The sequence below is a fragment of the Haliotis rufescens genome, unplaced genomic scaffold, assembly GCF_023055435.1.
Source record: "Haliotis rufescens isolate VD_foot unplaced genomic scaffold, xgHalRufe1.0.p SCAF_2, whole genome shotgun sequence".
In the NCBI taxonomy this organism is placed as follows: Eukaryota; Metazoa; Mollusca; class Gastropoda; order Lepetellida; family Haliotidae; genus Haliotis; species Haliotis rufescens.
The window spans coordinates 39,177,309-39,194,783 of NW_025963890.1; the positions used below are offsets into that span (position 1 = coordinate 39,177,309).

The 17,475-nt window shown below is 41.6% G+C and overlaps 2 protein-coding genes across 2 annotated transcripts in view; both read left to right on the top strand.

Moving 5' to 3' along the window:
* Positions 1–3,184, top strand: part of LOC124114805 — a 37,866-nt gene extending 34,682 nt beyond the window's left edge. Inside the window, exon 16 of the mRNA XM_046475577.2 lies at positions 524–3,184. Coding sequence (XP_046331533.2) covers positions 524–1,423 — 900 coding nt within the window. The 3' untranslated portion in view covers positions 1,424–3,184. The remainder of the gene's footprint in view (positions 1–523) is intronic.
* Positions 3,185–12,313: 9,129 nt separating this feature from the next.
* Positions 12,314–17,475, top strand: part of LOC124114806 — a 35,073-nt gene continuing 29,911 nt past the window's right edge. Inside the window, exons 1-2 of the mRNA XM_046475580.2 lie at positions 12,314–12,635; positions 16,330–16,680. Of these exons, the coding sequence (XP_046331536.2) occupies positions 12,539–12,635; positions 16,330–16,680 (448 nt within the window). The 5' untranslated portion in view covers positions 12,314–12,538. The remainder of the gene's footprint in view (positions 12,636–16,329; positions 16,681–17,475) is intronic.

The window sequence follows — 17,475 nt, forward strand, 5'->3', positions numbered from 1 at the left end:
CGGAGAGCGGAAGGTCCGGGGTTCGATCCCCGACCGCGTCATACCAAAAGACGTTAAAAGATGGTACTTGACGGTACCCTGTCTGGCGCTTGGCATTAAGGGGCTAAAACAAAGACTTGTCGGCTCGGAGTCAGTATACTGTGTCTGAGTGGGGTATTCATGTTCAACTGCGGCATGGTATCTCAGTGAGCTAGCACTATAAATCGGCATCAGTCCGGACTAGTACAAGCAGCCTCACAAACACACACACGTACATGCACGTCGCTATATAAGTGCAATAATCTTGGACGCGACGTTAAACCCAATTTCACCTCACCTCCTGGTGAATCATGGAGGGTGATGATCTTTTACTGCAAAATGTCTCAACCAATATCCATTTATGTCAAGTGTTTGTTATTCCAGTGCTCAGTACACACCAAGCAAAGTCTGTCACTAAACGAAGCTGCAGCCACGCATCTCTCTTCATTTTTTACCTTTGTCTTTGTTGTCTGAATCACCCTTATATTTTGTGTCTGTTTTACAGATTACTCGAAGTAATGGCCAAAATAACAACAATAATTCCACCAAGAAAACTGTGAGTGTCTCTTCTGAATCGGCGCTTCTGTCCAACATAGAACATAAGCATGAAGCCAATTGCCAGCCTTACCAGGTCCCACAGTTAAGCAGTGCCTACAGTGAGAGTAGTTCTACATCTGGGCCAACATCTTCAGGGAAGGCCAACAGGAAGCTCCACAGGAGAGACCAGGGAAGTTCCTCAGATGCAAGTGAAACATTGTCCTCAAAGGGAAATGACTCTGTAGAAACCTACTTAATGGCAGATTTGCCAAGCATGTGTACAAATTCAGATAACCAATTGGTCAGTATGAGCGATCTGGATTTGACATTCTCTGGACAGAACAATGCTCAACTGTATGTGCCCAGACAGGAGGTTCAGCTCGGGTTTGTGTTTGCTTCATCCTCAGCTTCATGCCATGGCCCCCTCACTCACTCACAGAGCCCTTTTGCCACACACCTGCCATCACTCACTTGCCTTCCCACTGGCCCACTTACACAATCTCAAGCCCCTCCTACTGTTGCCACGCCCCAACTGTCAAACCCTGCCCTGCCTTTTGCCCCACCCACACAGTCACAAGCCCCTCCTACTGTTGCCACGCCCTATTTGTCAAACCCTGCCCTGCCCTTTGCCCCACCCACACAGTCACAAGCCCCTCCTACTGTTGCCATGCCACAACTGTCAAACCCCGCCCTTCCCTTTGCCCCACCCACACAGTCACAAGCCCCTCCTACTATCACCACACCTCTACTGGCCTATCTTCCCTCTGCCACACCCATACCATCATGTACCCCTGTCCCAACTCACAGTACAGGGTATGTGTCCTATGAAGAAGCTCTGAATCTGGGGCAAGACAAGATATTGTCATGAATCTTAATATTGACTGCCATTCCTGGACATGTCACCCATCTTACTGGTTGCCGAAAGACGAAGACTGTTTGTGAAAATGAAACAATCATAATTTTATCTTCTGTGCCTAAGAGAAACTACTCTTCCCAAGGATCACTTCTTTAAAAAGTAATATATCAAACTGTGTGCATCTGTTAAAATAACCAAAGGAAATATTTCGTGAAGACATGTTTAATGAACAAAAATCCATGTGTCAAACTCCCAACAAACAACATCCAACCAATATTCAGATCACCCATCAACTGATATCTTTGACCAAAACTGAAACATAAAAAAATTACGAAAACAAATTCATTGTCCAAAAGAAACATCTCTCAGTAGTGTATGTGATCATTGTGATGCGATTACAGCCTGGCACTCAATAAGTGTCTGGATGGCTGCCTTGGAAGATTGTTCCACTCTTCAGGAAGAAGTTCCTGTAGATTTGCCGGAGGGACTGGGTGTCCTGTGAAAGCTATCTGCAGCTTGTTCCACATGTGTTCCATTGGGTTGTGGTCTGGTGACTGGGTTGACCACTCCATAAGCGCCAACTTTGCTAGCACAATGATGTAGTGTCTTATCATCCATGAGGATGAAGTCTGGTCCCTTTGTACCCCCATACCCATTCAGAATGTCATCCCTGTAGCGCACACCCGTAATCGCGCCCTGCTGTAGGACATGGACATCGGTTCTTCCATCTCTACTGATCCCACCCCAAATCATCTTTGAGCCCCTCTCATATTCGGCTACATTGAAATCCTGGAATCCTGGAATCACACTGTGGTTGACACCAAAGACGTTTGCAACGTGACGTTGTGTTGACCCAGTTTCAAGCATGCCTTTGTATCTGGCTACTTCTTCGGTTGTCAGTGCTTAAGTGCATTCAGTTGTTATTATCGGGCACGACAAAGTCTGGACAGTATCTCGATTCATCTGGATTCATCTGTGTTGCAATCCTCAGAAGGAAGTGTTGTTGTGCTCTCTGATAATGACGTGCAATGATTTTGTCACGATACATCCAAAAACAGGTTTTCCAGGACCTCTTGCACCTTGTGCCCATGACTGCACGCCTCTGTACGTTCATCATGAAACTGAGGTCCCAAAAGGGGTTACCCTGCGATGATCAGTGTCTACTGTGATATTTCAATCTTCATTTGTTGGATATTTTGAGATCAACAAAACATGATCCTTAGCAAACTTTGAGTGCTATAGTTCAGAGTGTCTGCAGTGTTAAACATTAAATAAATTCCAAGTCTAATATGCTCACTGTGATCGGAGACAGAATACAAATTGAGCAACTGTCGATGAGTTTAATAGCCAAAGTCAATACTATCAGCTATATCATGCATTGTTGATATATGGGGGAATAATTCTTCCAGTTTTTCTGCAAAATATTAACATCAGGGCATGGTCTAAATGCCACTTATGATATAAATTCATATTCTCTTTATTATTAACTACATCCATACAAAAAAAATCATTTTTGAAATATTACCATCTGTCATGGACTGTTTTGTCTCATATGGTCGGGCAGGCAAGAGTTTTCAATGATGCCACCTGCCACACTCCTTTCAGAGGCAAAACTCAAAACTGGAAATTTGTTTGAAACACTCTATGTTTTAAGAAATGTCAACAAGACTGATATGAAAGCTATGCTTGTGATGAGGACCCTACTAGATGAGTGAGTGAGTGAGTGAGTGAGTGAGTGAGTGAGTGAGTGAGTTGGGTTTAATGCCGCTTTTAACATTATTCCAGTTATATCACGGCGTGTCAGCTTAATGTGGGAGGAAAGCCTGAAGTGATGCAGGTCTCAGACGTTTACCACTTCGGTGAAACCCACGAGCACGGGTATGGTGCTGACAAACCTAGAAATATAATTGGAGCGAACCGGAATTCGAACCAACAATCATAGGTTTCCAGCGTACCCTTTTGACACAACTTACACAGCAAATCCAGCGCCTGAGACAACTGGGCCACCCGTGCCCCCTTCTAATTTCCAGTGTAATCAATGTCCATTTTTCTCTTGCTTTTTACCAGACCCTACATTCATCCCCAGTTTTGGGGTCGTAGACGTTTACCACTTCGATGAAACCCACGGGTATGGTACAAACCTAGAAACATAATCGGGGCGAATCGGGATTCGAACCTACAATCATAGGTTTCTTGCATGCCCAAGGGACACAACTCTGCACAGCGAATCGTGGCGCCTTGGACGACTGGGCCACCCGTGCCCCCTACTAAATGAACAGGAAGACAAGAATTGCATACATATAAAAATCATATATCGATAAAAGCTATTTGGAAGAATGTAATTTGAGTTTTGCCTCCCAACATTATATCACTGCCGTTAAGCCATGATACATCTCATCTCCAGATACCATTCTTAGATTGATGGTATTGGAGAATTTATGAGTGCTTCCGGTGAATCTGTCTTTCACTTTACTATTTTATTGCTCATTGGGCATTTCCACTTTTGTTGGCAACTGATTGGTTGTTGCAGAAGTAACTTCACCCTAAGTATTTCTGAGCCTTGTAAAGTCACAGTGTATCATTCACAAACTAGATATTTGATCTTGCTGTAATATGTACGACAATCACATGATACTTGTATAGCTAGCTCATCACTGATACATAATGCCTTGTAGCTGACATCATTATTTAATCTATTGAATGTGCAGTTTATCATTATTTATCTGACTTCCAAGACTGTGACATCTTTCTTAGATAGTAGGGCTGGGACGAGTCCAAATTTACTAACCGGGTACCTGTCCCCCTATTACCCGGGTACCCGACCCCCTATTACCTGACCCTACCCAGGTACCCACTGTTGGTCTCAAGTTGGGTACAAATGTTGAATTGGGAACTGTTTTACTGTAGCCCTGGCAAAAAGTATTTAGATATGGTACAAAACGATCTGATCGTGCATACACTGAAGTTGACTGAAGCTTTAACTTTTCTCAAAGTAAAGTCAGAAGGAATGTGTGCGTTGTCAGAAAGAAATGCAAACATTAGCGACTTGTACTGGTGTAACCATGGAATTTTATTGATAGTCATTAAACAATTCATCACATGCCTACCTAACCTACTCGGGATCCACGAGACCCGAGTACCCAAGTTACCCGTCCTAGCCCTATTAGACAGCAATATATCTTAGATATTAATATATTGACAAAAGCTTTCTTAGACAGTAATATACTGACTAAGGATACTGGCTAAAACTGTGAACTATGTATTTATTGACTGAGCAGTGTCAATGCATTACCTCCCTATCATGGCTGATCAAGTGTGGTGGGCATTGACGAGGACAATCTCTCTACACCTACCATTGGGTTTTTGTCTATTATTTGCCAACCACCGGAAAAGTAAATGAGCTCAAACATCAAAACCATTTGAATAATATTCAAAAATAATTAGCGAAATCCAAAGGACTGTGGATGGATTTTTTTCAATTTAATGAAAATAATTTATGTTTTTTTGCTGATTCTAGAAACACAATTGATGACCTTTACTGATATACAAAAATTGTTTCTAGTATCTTTGATACCTTTCACACACTGCCGCCAAATGCAGTATATTTCCCTAAAAACCTTTTCTTCTCCAGGTCCCTGTTGGAAACTGACAATTTTGAACCAATGCTTGCCGATTTGAAATTCTTGAATATGAAACTCGGAAACTCCAACTTGAGAGTAATTATGAAACAGAAGGCAAGACAAATTGGTTTTGCATGTTTTCTTGAGTAAATAGCCAACAACCACACATTGTTTAAGGTTGATTTCAGGTCAGTTCCCTAAATACCAACAGAAATGTTTATAAATATTGTTTAAAAAAAATCATGAATAGTTTTATTTTGTTAGATATGTATATCAACCAACATTTCATGAATATTTTTGTAATAACACTGGACCAGAACAAATTTGATAAATTACATGTACTTTTCTTACCATCTTTCTTTTCACTTAAATATAATATGACAACAATTATTTCTATATCATGTTGTCATGATGTAGTCATGACGTCAAACACTGGATTGTCTGGACCGGATTCGATTTATTACAGACCGCCGTCATATAGCTAGAATATTGCTGAGTGCGACGTTAAATAACAAACAAACAAACAGGAGTGATCACTTTCTGAGGATGTCCACCAGTCTGTATTGAGAGTATTTCTAAAGTCTATATTATTTAATCTTATTGTCCAAATAAAAAGTGAGTGAGTGAGTGTGGTTTAACGCCGCTTTTAATAGTATTCCAGTTATATCACGGCGTGTCAGCTTTATGTGTGAGGAAAGCCCGAAGTGATGCAGGTCGTAGACGTTTACCACTTCGATGAAACCCACGGGTATGGTACAAACCTAGAAACATAATCGGGGCGATCGGGATTCAAACCCACAATCATAGGTTTCTGGCGTGCCCAAGGGACACAACTCTGCACAGCGAATCGTGGCACCTAAGACGACTGGGCCACCAGTGCCCTGTCCAAATGAAACAGTAATGGAGGTTGTGTGCATTAGTAGCAACCATGCCAATTTCATACTTTACTCCAGAGCCATGTTGAAGATTGTGTTTGTTTGTTTGTTATTTAACACCACACTCAGCAATATTGCCTTTTACGGCAAGCATGGATTGCTGAAGACCTTTTCTAACCTGGATGTACACGGGTGGCATGTTGAAGATAATCCATCATGTTAATAGCTCCACATAGTACTGGTAGTGTTTAACTTTTTTAAACTATATGTGGATGAAATGTTTATCTGTAAGAAACATCATAATATATATATGTTAGCCGTACGTTAGCAATGGGGATGCAATACAGGGGACCCGTGAACATCCGGGGTCAAATAGGTCTTCAGCAACCCATACTTGCCGTACAAAGAGACTATGCTTGTCGTAAGAGGCAACTAACGGGATCGGGTGGTCAGGCTCGCTGACTTGGTTGGTGCATGTTATCGTATCCCAATTGCATGGATCGGTGCTCATGATATCAATCACTGGATTGTCTGGTCCAGACTCGATTATTTACAGACCGCTGTCATATAGCTGGAATATTGCTGAGTGTGGCATTAAACAACAAACAAACAAACTAAAAAAAGCAATACAGGGACATCACTGAAGTTCAAGGAACATTGAGGCACTATATTCCCTTGTGCCTTTGCCGTAAACAACACGCAGCCTCACATAAAATAGGAATTTTTCCAATTCCCTTTTTGGTCCAGACTCGATTATTCACAGACCATGTCATCCAGTCGGAATATTGCTGATTGCGGCTTTAAACAACAAACAAACAAAAACCACAAACTTCCATACAGAACAGATCGAGTTGTGCAGTGATACAACACAGGCGTCCTCAACAGGGGATACGACAGTTATACACTGAGTCATAGTAGCATCACCATAGAGTGAGTGAGTGAGTGAGGTTTTATGCTGCTTTTAGCAATATTCCAGCAATATCACGGCGGCGGACACCAGAAATGGGCTTCACACATCGTACCCATGTCGGGAATCGAATCCGGGTCTTCGGCGTGACTAGCGAACACTTTAACAATTAGGCTACCCGACCGCCCCCACCAGTCATGTAATTGTGACGCTGTATGTATGAATGCACACATTTCCACACAAACAAACTCGCAATATTTAGATACTATTTGTGAGAGATGAAAATACTTATTTTCATGACAGAATAATGACATTTTATGATAAAGAGGTTATCACACTTGTGAGTGAGTGAGTATGGTATTACGCCGCTTTTAAGCAAAATTCCAGCAATACCACAGCGGGGGACACCAGAAATTGGCTTTACACATTTCCTTGTTTACACACTTGTGTGTTTTGGTGTGGTAAATATTCTGTATGAGGAATAAACATTACATTTAGCAAACCTGGGCAGGATATTTACCATTCCAAAACACACAATTACCGTATTCGACGTAATAAGCGCCCCGCTCTAATAAGCGCCCAAGGCGATATTTGCTAATATATTGGCTAGTGAACAATCCCAATTAGCAGCCCTTCCGATTGGTCAATGTACAAAATACTTATTTATTTGCGTATAATACGCAACCGTGTGTTATATGCACTCTTAATTATGGGCATTTAAATTCTGGAAAAATATATCTGTATGTAAACATTTCAGGCTGTCAGCATAAACCACGAAATTTATCTTTCAACTGGTTTTTTTTCCCCAAAATAATATTCTAATAAGAGACCCCTATTTCTAATTTTGAATGCGCCCTGGGCGCTTATTACGTTGAATACGGTAAACTGTGGCTGGTTTCTCTGGGAGCATCACTATAAAACTAGCATAAGCAGCCACACACTCAGCGATAGAAATTGGCACAAGTCCTCTTTTCCTTGCCAAACTGCCCACTTGTTAAGGAAAAGTAGAAATTTGGCATTTTTTAGGGTTATGCTATATGTTATCATTATAAAGACTAGCAGACTAAAAATTTAAGTTTCTATGGCTTCTCGCCTCGCACCTCGCCATACAAGTTAAAGAATCTTGAACATGCCATTAAACCTCATTTCCCCTCACCTCAAACCACTACTAAAGGGTTTTCAAATAAAGTCTACAACATACATGCATTTTCAAACTTATATTCTTATTTCCAGTGAGTGAGTTGTGTTTAACGCCACTTTTAACAGTATGCCAGTTATATCGCAACGTGTCAGCTTAATGTGGGAGGAAAGCCCAAAGTGATGCAGGTCTCAGACGTTTACCACTTCGGTGAAACCCACAAGCACGGGGATGATGCTGACAAACCTAGAAACATAATCAAGTCGAACCGAAATTCGAACCAACAATCATAGGTTTCCAGCGTACCCTTTTGACACAACTTACACAGCAAATCCAGCGCCTGAGACAACTGGGCCACCCGTGCCCCCTTCTAATTTCCAGTGCAATCAATGTCCATTTTTCTCTTGCTTTTTACCAGACCCTTCCTTTAATCCCCAGTTTTGCTGCTTGCTACATGCCGGCTGTGGAATCCGGGCTGCACACAGGGTGCCTCAGACATGCCACACACTGACAACAGAAACTCTAATTATCCATACTTTACAGAAACAAAACAGGGCAATTCATTGATATGGAATAAAATGATGTAAAACAAAATACTGGAAACTGTGACTGGTGATCTCATTGTATGATACCATAAAAAAAATTAAAAATAATAATAAAAATAATTATTATCATCATCATCATCACAATGATGACGATGATGATGATGATGATGATGATAATAAAAATTGTCTACATCTAATTATTTACCAACTTTTAATCAGTTGCAAGAATATATACTTATATATATATACTTAACATTTATGATGGTTTAACAAAATGATTAAAGCTTTAGCCTTCCCAAACTGAAAGTGAAATCATGGGATAAATACCACTGGTTGTTTTTAGAATAAGTACGTGGGAGTTTAGCTGTGTGCCATGGGCTGCCATTCTTACACACCTCTGACCTTAAATCCCGACTATTTGACTTCTTGAGTAATGGCTAGTATATCATCACAAAGAATAAGTTACAGCGAACACTTTCACCAACAGACAGCATAGCGTCAGAGCGGCAATAAACGTTCACACACATGGCATATTTGATCATGACAACAGGGCAGAGGGGGATACCATTGATCAATACAAAACCCTAAATGGAAAAATCTGAATCACTGAATCTCAATGTTAAGAAAGGAACACCATACCTGATGTAACTCTGACCCAGATAACAGTCATAACAAGACAACTTGCATGGTTGTTGGATGTTACGGTGTATTTCGAGGGCATCCCACATGGTAAACATATTTTTTGCATATATCTTGATTTACATGCTAATCAAAATAATATCAAGTGTTTGTTTATTTAGTCTAATTCCCCAAAGCACTATAACTTTGTATGATACTTGCCATTACAGTGCTTTGACTATACTATTTAAAAAGTTGTTGATCTTACCGATTCTACAAGGGCTGGGACAGGTAACTAAGGTACCCGGGTTGGATGGGTACTGAGTAGGACCCAGGTACCCACAGGACTACCCAAACCCGTGGTTAGTCACGTGATATATTGTTTAATGACCAAAAATATCTAGAACTCTATGGTTACACTACAAGTCACTAATGTTCGCTTTTCTTTCTGACTAAGCACCATTCCTTCTGACCTTTATATGTTTGAATAAAAATAAAACTTCAGTCAACTTCAGTGTATGCATGACCAGATGGTTTTATATGTGTATTTCAATACTTTTCACCAGGGCTAAGGTCAAACTATTCCCAATCAGACATTTTGTACCCAACTCTTGAGACATATAGCGGGTACCCGGGTAGGGTCGGGTAATAGCGGGGTGGGTACCCGGGTGGTAACTTTAGACTCGCCCCAGCCCTAGATTCACATATATTATTGATTTGAGTCTTAAATGGATGAGGGGTGCTGTAGTCCTGTGATCTAGTCCCAGACATGTCTGTTATGTCCATCACTGGATTGTGTGCAACATGCTCATGAGCTTCACCAAATCACTTCCGGCTTTCCGCCAACACAAACTGACACACAGTCACGAAGGAAACATTTTTTTAATTTTAGGTTTCACAGATTTATTACATTCCACACAAGTTCAGTTGAAATATAAATAAGAATAAATGTCATTTATTTATTTATTTATTTATTTATTTATTTATTTATTTATTTATTTATTTATTTATTTATTTATTTATTTATTTATTTATTTATTTATTTATTTATTTATTTATTTATTTATTTATTTATTTATTTATTTATTTATTTATTTATTTATTTATTTATTTATAGGAAAGTCATTCTGCTGTGGAGTTAAAACTGCAGCTGGCCTCTTGCCCTTGCCAAACTGCCCAAATAGTTAAAGTATCCTAAGGACCATGCGCAACATCAAAGTGGTATTCAAATGTTGAAGACACCACTTGTATATCTCCCAGGTAACCCTCCCTCCCTCCCCCCCCCCCTCTCTCTCTCTCCCTCTCTTTCTCTCTCCTATTACAGGGGTCTGGAATTGTTTGACTATGCAGTATTAGAAATTGGCACTAGTCCTATAGTCCTTGCCACACTGACCAATAGTTAAGGTATCATAAGGACGAGCTGAAATTTGCCCTTTTTTGCTATATGTTATCATTATAAGGACTAGTGGACTAAAATGGTTAGTTTCTATCACTGCATACTTTCCTCATACCCTATTGAGCTCAGATAATAATACCAATAATAAGGAAGTTGGAAGTTTCTTTTCAGGAAACCTTCACAATGTACATTTGCCTCATGTCGAAACGAATTCTGTTGGAACTTATCCATGGAATAAATTTACAGATAACCTCTTTTTCTTATTTCAATAATTTATTCATGTGTTTCATTGTTATTATCAATAGTATCAGTCCATTGCTTTCAGTCCAGAAGGAGGATGGAAAATGCTAAAAAAGAAGACAGATAACATCAGGACGCACAACCCTTAGTGGCTTTAGTACCTGCTGAGATTGTCTAACGGTGTGTGGACTATAACAGTAAGCAGGTAGAAGGAACTATTACTCTAAATCAGCATGTTACAATCACTATGTATAAAGGCTGTGGAGACTGACGATCTTCAGGCCCTGCTTGGGACCACAGCTGTGCTGCTGTTGTAGCATCACCTGTATTGTGCTTGGACCACTGTCTGCTGTTGTAGCCTCACCTGTATTACGCTGGGACAATTGTCTGCTGTTGTTGCCTCACCTGTATTGTGCTGGGACCACTGTCTGCTGTTGTATCCTCACCTGTATTGCCTGGGACCACTGTCTGCTGTTGTAGCCTCACCTGTATTGTGCTGGGACCACTGTCTGCTGTTGTAGCCTCACCTGTATTACGCTGGGACAATTGTCTGCTGTTGTTGCCTCACCTGTATTGTGCTGGGACCACTGTCTGCTGTTGTATCCTCACCTGTATTGCCTGGGACCACTGTCTGCTGTTGTAGCCTCACCTGTATTGCCTGGGACCACTGTCTGCTGTTGTAGTCTCACCTGTATTGTGCTGGGACCACTGTCTGCTGTTGTAGCCTCACCTGTATTGGGTTGGGATCACTGTCTGCTGTTGTAGCCTCATCTGTATTGTGCGGAGACCCCTGTCTGCTGTTGTAGCCTCATCTGTATTGTGCTGGGACCACTGTCTGCTGTTGTAGCCTCACCTGTATTGGGTTGGGATCACTGTCTGCTGTTGTAGCCTCATCTGTATTGTGCGGAGACCCCTGTCTGCTGTTGTAGCCACACCTGTATTGGGCTGGGACCACTGTCTGCTGTTGTAGCCTCACCTGTATTACGCTGGGACAATTGTCTGCTGTTGTTGCCTCACCTGTATTGTGCTGGGACCACTGTCTGCTGTTGTATCCTCACCTGTATTGCCTGGGACCACTGTCTGCTGTTGTAGCCTCACCTGTATTGCCTGGGACCACTGTCTGCTGTTGTAGTCTCACCTGTATTACGCTGGGACAATTGTCTGCTGTTGTAGCCTCATCTGTATTGTGCGGAGACCCCTGTCTGCTGTTGTAGCCTCACCTGTATTGGGTTGGGATCACTGTCTGCTGTTGTAGCCTCACCTGTATTGGGCTGGGACCCCTGTCTGCTGTTGTAGCCACACCTGTTTTGTGCTGGGACCACCGTCTGCTGTTGTAGAAACACCTGTATTGGGCTGGGACCAGTGTCTGCTGTTGTAGCCTCACCTGTATTGTGCTGGGACCCCTGTCTGCTGTTGTAGCCTCACCTGTATTGGGCTGGGACCAGTGTCTGCTGTTGTAGCCACACCTGTATTGTGCTGGGACCACCGTCTGCTGTTGTAGAAACACCTGTATTGGGCTGGGACCAGTGTCTGCTGTTGTAGCCTCACCTGTATTGTGCTGGGACCACCGTCTGCTGTTGTAGAAACACCTGTATTGGGCTGGGACCAGTGTCTGCTGTTGTAGCCTCACCTGTATTGTGCTGGGACCCCTGTCTGCTGTTGTAGCCACACCTGTATTGTGCTGGGACCACCGTCTGCTGTTGTAGAAACACCTGTATTGGGCTGGGACCAGTGTCTGCTGTTGTAGCCTCACCTGTAGAGTTCTTGGTCCTGGATACACCATCTACAATGAGGGCTCTGGTGCTGCTGCTTCTCTGTGTCTGGTGCAGCTACAGTCATCAGGGGACAGATGGGTTCACCTCCAGCCCAGGGCAGACTGGATCAGGTGAGTAAGACAATAAAGACATGCCTTTGAAGGGATAAGTCAAGGGCTGTGAATGGGGTATTTGGTAGCAAATCATAACATCGGTTTCATGGAGCAGGCAGTTGGGAATAATGAGATTGGACATGGGGGCTGAATGATAGCTTGGAAAAGGTGAGGTGAAATGGGGTGTAACATCACATTCAAGATTATTGCACTTATATAGGAACGTGCATGAATGTGTGTGTGTGGCTGCTTGTGCTAGTCTAGACCAATGTCAAACTTATAGTGTTAGCACACTGAGATACCATGCCACAGTTTAACATGAATACCCCACTCAGACACAGTATACTGACTCTGAGCCAACCAATCCTTGTTTTAGCCTCTTAATGCCGAGGGCCAGACAATAAGAAAAGGAGATAGTAATGTAGGCTATGGGGATTGAATATTAGCTTAAACATAGAGAATATGAGGTAGGATAAACATTGTTTTTCGTGCATACTTATCACTTGTTTCCTGTAATCAGTGTATATTTGTCCTTGTAAACAGTATATATAAATATATATGGTATATGTTGACCTCTAGAAGTTATGATTCATTGTGTTGTTGACATTGACTAATGGAGAGTTTAAATTGGGAAATAGTTAACAGGACACAATGACATGGAATGATGCAGCTGTGACTGTTTGTTAGCTGAACATTAACCTGGACTGACTCATAACAAATTATAAACAATATGTACACTGTATATCTGAATCCTGGCTTCCATTTCATGAACTACCGTATTCGACGTAATAAGCACCCTGCTCTAATAAGCGCCCACGGCGATATTTGCTGATATATTGGCTGGTGAACAATCCCAATTAGCACCCCTTCCGATTGATCAATGTACACAAGACTTATTTATTCGCGTATAATAAGCACTCATGTGTTATATGCACCCTTAATTATGTGCAATTAAATTCTGGAAAAAAATATCTGTCGTACATAAATATTTTAGGCTGTCAGCATAAACCACAAAATTTATCTTTCAACTCAGTTTTTTTCACTAAAACAATAATCCAATAAGAGCCCCCGATTTCTAATTTTGAGAGCGCCATGGGCGCTTACTATGTCGAATATGTTTCTTATTTGTTGTGAACGAGATGACAGTATGATGAAGGAGTAGTTTGGAAATGACATGAAGGCTTACTGAATCTATCAGGCTTATTGTGTGTCGATTAGAGGTTAATTTCTAGTAAGATGTCTGAAGAAAAGGTGGTGGGGGGAGGGCCTGCACCCTTATCCCAACACATCTCCCTTCCCAAGTCCCAAGCACATGCTCACCAGCAGTTAAGGTAAACTGTTAGGTGTTGGATGGCACAATTTGTTGTGTGTTTAATGTGGGTGCCCCACATCCGATATGCTTGACCAAAACATTCAAACACTCTATTGTTTAAGTTTATCAAGTTTTATTGAGCTGAACTGAAGTGAACTGAAAAATCTGGATGAAAACGGGTTAATGTACCGTATTCGACGTAATAAGCGCCTATGGCACTCTCAAAATTAGAAATAGGGGGCTCTTATTAGAATATAATTTTGGTGGATAAAAAAAAGAGTTGAAAGATTGTAAATTTTGTGGTTTATGCTGACAGCCTGAAATTATATAAAAGAAGAATCTGTGCGTTTTATATAAGATAGATATATTTTCGAGAATTTAATTGCCATAGTTACGAGTGCGTATTATACACGAATAAATAAGTCTTGTGCACATTGATCAATTGGAAAGGGTGCTAATTGGGATTGTTCACTAGCCAATATATTAGCAAATATCGCCATGGGCGCTTATTAGAGCGGGGTGCTTATTACATCGAATACGGTAATAATTATATATCATGTCCCTATGTTGTTTTCATGGTACCTGGGGGGCAGTAGGGTAGCCTAGTGGTTAAAGCGTTCACTGTCAAGCTGAAGGCCCGAGTTCAATTCCCAACATGGGTAAAATATGTGAAGCCCATTTCTTGTGTCCCCGTCGTGATATTGCTGGAATATTGCTAAAAGCTGCGTAAAACAGTACTCACTCACTCACTCACTCACTCACTCATTTATGGTACCTCAGTAGACAAAAAGACTGCAATACTGATATGTTCGCACAGGCAATATTGTGTTCAATACATTTGACAATTTTAACCAAGTAAATTTACCACTAGTAGGGCATATCCTATCATAAAGAATCCAGCAATTTTCATTCAAGTTGACCATCATCTAAGAGGATGAATCATTAACATTGCTGCAACCTTTAAGCATCAGATCTGGGCCAGGTAAACCACAGGTTGATACATGAGTAGAAGCCCTTGCCACTGATGTGATGACACACATTCAGCAGGGTCATACAGTATAACTCCCACTTTAGTAGACTCGTCAAACAAGCAGGGTACGTTCAGGGGACCTCCAATCTCATTAAAATCAGATCTTAGTTCTCGCTGCCGCTAAACAAAGATCTGAGGACATCCCATTACGGGTCACGTCAGAATGACCTTTCTCGAATTTTGACTGACCAATGGAATGACTGACAAGAAATCGACATTAGCCAATCAGAAGGCAGCTTTCTCGAGCTTACGACACTAGTTAACTGGCGACTACGCTTCGAAACATATTTTGACGTATTCTCGATTAAAAAAATTAAAACTGATAAGAAGAACACTCTGGAATGGCTTATAGATGTCCTAGATTGTATGGATATAATCATAAAACCCGTAACTGTCGTTCGGAATACCCCGTGTCAAATATTTCGTGGTTGCATGATTAGAAAACACGTTCCGACTGTCACTTTCATGATCTGGTAAGCAATGCTCTGATTGGTCGGATGAAAGGTCGTTCTGACGTGACCCCTAATGGGATGTCCTCAGATCTTTGTTTAGCGGTAGCGAGTACAAAGATTGGATTTTAATGAGATTGGGGGACCTCCTCCTCACCAGAATCATAACTAGAGACCCATTATCTCCGGTTTATTGCTGTGTATAAGGCGAGTTTTTCGTACCTTAGAAATGTCAACTGAAGGCTTTTGTTTAATATCAACACACATGAGGCCTTAGTTTACTTCAAACTTTATAAACCCTGATAAATCCTAAACCATAGAGGGTTTAAATGTTCTGGTGAGGTATGTTCTTCACATGGGCCTCTTAAAGTGCACAATATGCCATCATGCAACAACTTGTTCTAGTGCATACATTTGGGATTTTGGTTACTGTTTCAATCCATGTACGAGTATTTCCTGGTAGAAGAGGATGGAGAGATGCAAGGGTGCCCCACCATGTCACTGAGTCGGACCTGATCCATTTACTCACCCCATACAACACGTCATGTTACTGGGGAGGTATCATAACCCAGAGTCTCCATGATGGGAGCAAAGATGTAGCCATGCATTGATGTTGAAGGAACAGTGGCAGTATCAGCGTCAGGAGATGTCAGGGTTCTTAACCATGTCCATGGGCCTGACCACCCGATCCATTTAATCAACTCGTACTACAAGAATTGGTTACTGGGGACCCAATATAACCCAAATCCATGTATTTCCTGATGTTGAAGGAACAATGGCAGTATCAGGGTTGGGAGATGGTGGAATTCCCCACCATGTCCATGGGCCTGACCACCCGATCCATTCAGTCACCTCGTACGACAAGTATTAGCTACTGGAGACCTATAATATCCCAAATCCATGTATTTCCTGATGTTGAAGGAACGCTAGCAGTATCTGGGTCGGGAGATGTCGGGGTTCCCAACCAACAGCCTCTGATACTGGGATGTAACTACACTGTGAGACCAGGGGAGAATGTGACAGAGTTCCGCTGGAGCAGGGTGGACGGCGGCACCACAGTGGACATCGTCAGGGGCACAGTGGATCCACCCACAGCTACATTTTTAGATTCCTGGCAGGACAAGGCATGGTTTACTGGTGACTACACATCCTCTCTGAACATCATGTTGAAAGTCTTTCAGGTGAGGCCCAGCTATGCTGGGTCATACAGGTGTACAGTGGGTGGAGCATCTGGTGCTGCTGATGAAGTGGAGGTCACTGCTTCCATACTGAGTAAGTATTGCAACAGTCTGTTTGGTTTTAACTTCATTTTGAGAGCATGTTGCTAATGCCACTGTCAGCAATATTGTGTTATGGATAACAACATCTTTATTATACTGTGATAACTATCAAAGTGTAGTAAAGAAGTTGTTATGCATAAAACAAACTTGTTTAATACCATATACGACGTAATAAGCGCCCAGGGTGCTCTCAAAATTAGAAATAGGGGGCTCTTATTAGAATATTATTTTGGTGAAAAATTGAAAGATCGTAAATTTTGTGGTTTATGCTGACAGCCTGAAATGTTTATATACGACACATGTATATTTTTCCAGAAATTAATTTCCCATGATTAAGGATGCATACAACACATGTATTATACACAAATAAATAAGTCTTGTGTACATTGATCAATCGGAAGGGGTTCTAATTGGGATTGTTCACTAGCCAATATATTAGCAAATATCGCCCTTGACACTTATTAGAGTGGGGCGCTTATTATGCTTATTACGTTGCATATGGTATATCAATAACATCCAGTAAACAATAAAGGCTGGACCGGCAAATCATTGACTGATGGGAGGAAATCACAAAGTGACCAAAGTTTTCATCTGGTGAAACCCCAGGTTGTTTAACTGCACCATGCATGATATAAATCTGGAAAGCTGACAACTAAGGGACATAACTCTGCACACACAGATGTTGGGCCTCAGATCACTCGGCCACAGAGCGTCTACTACTTTATTTGGTAACCAGTTGAGCACAACCCCAACGTGGGACTAAAGTTCACTTCTCCTGTCTCTGTCA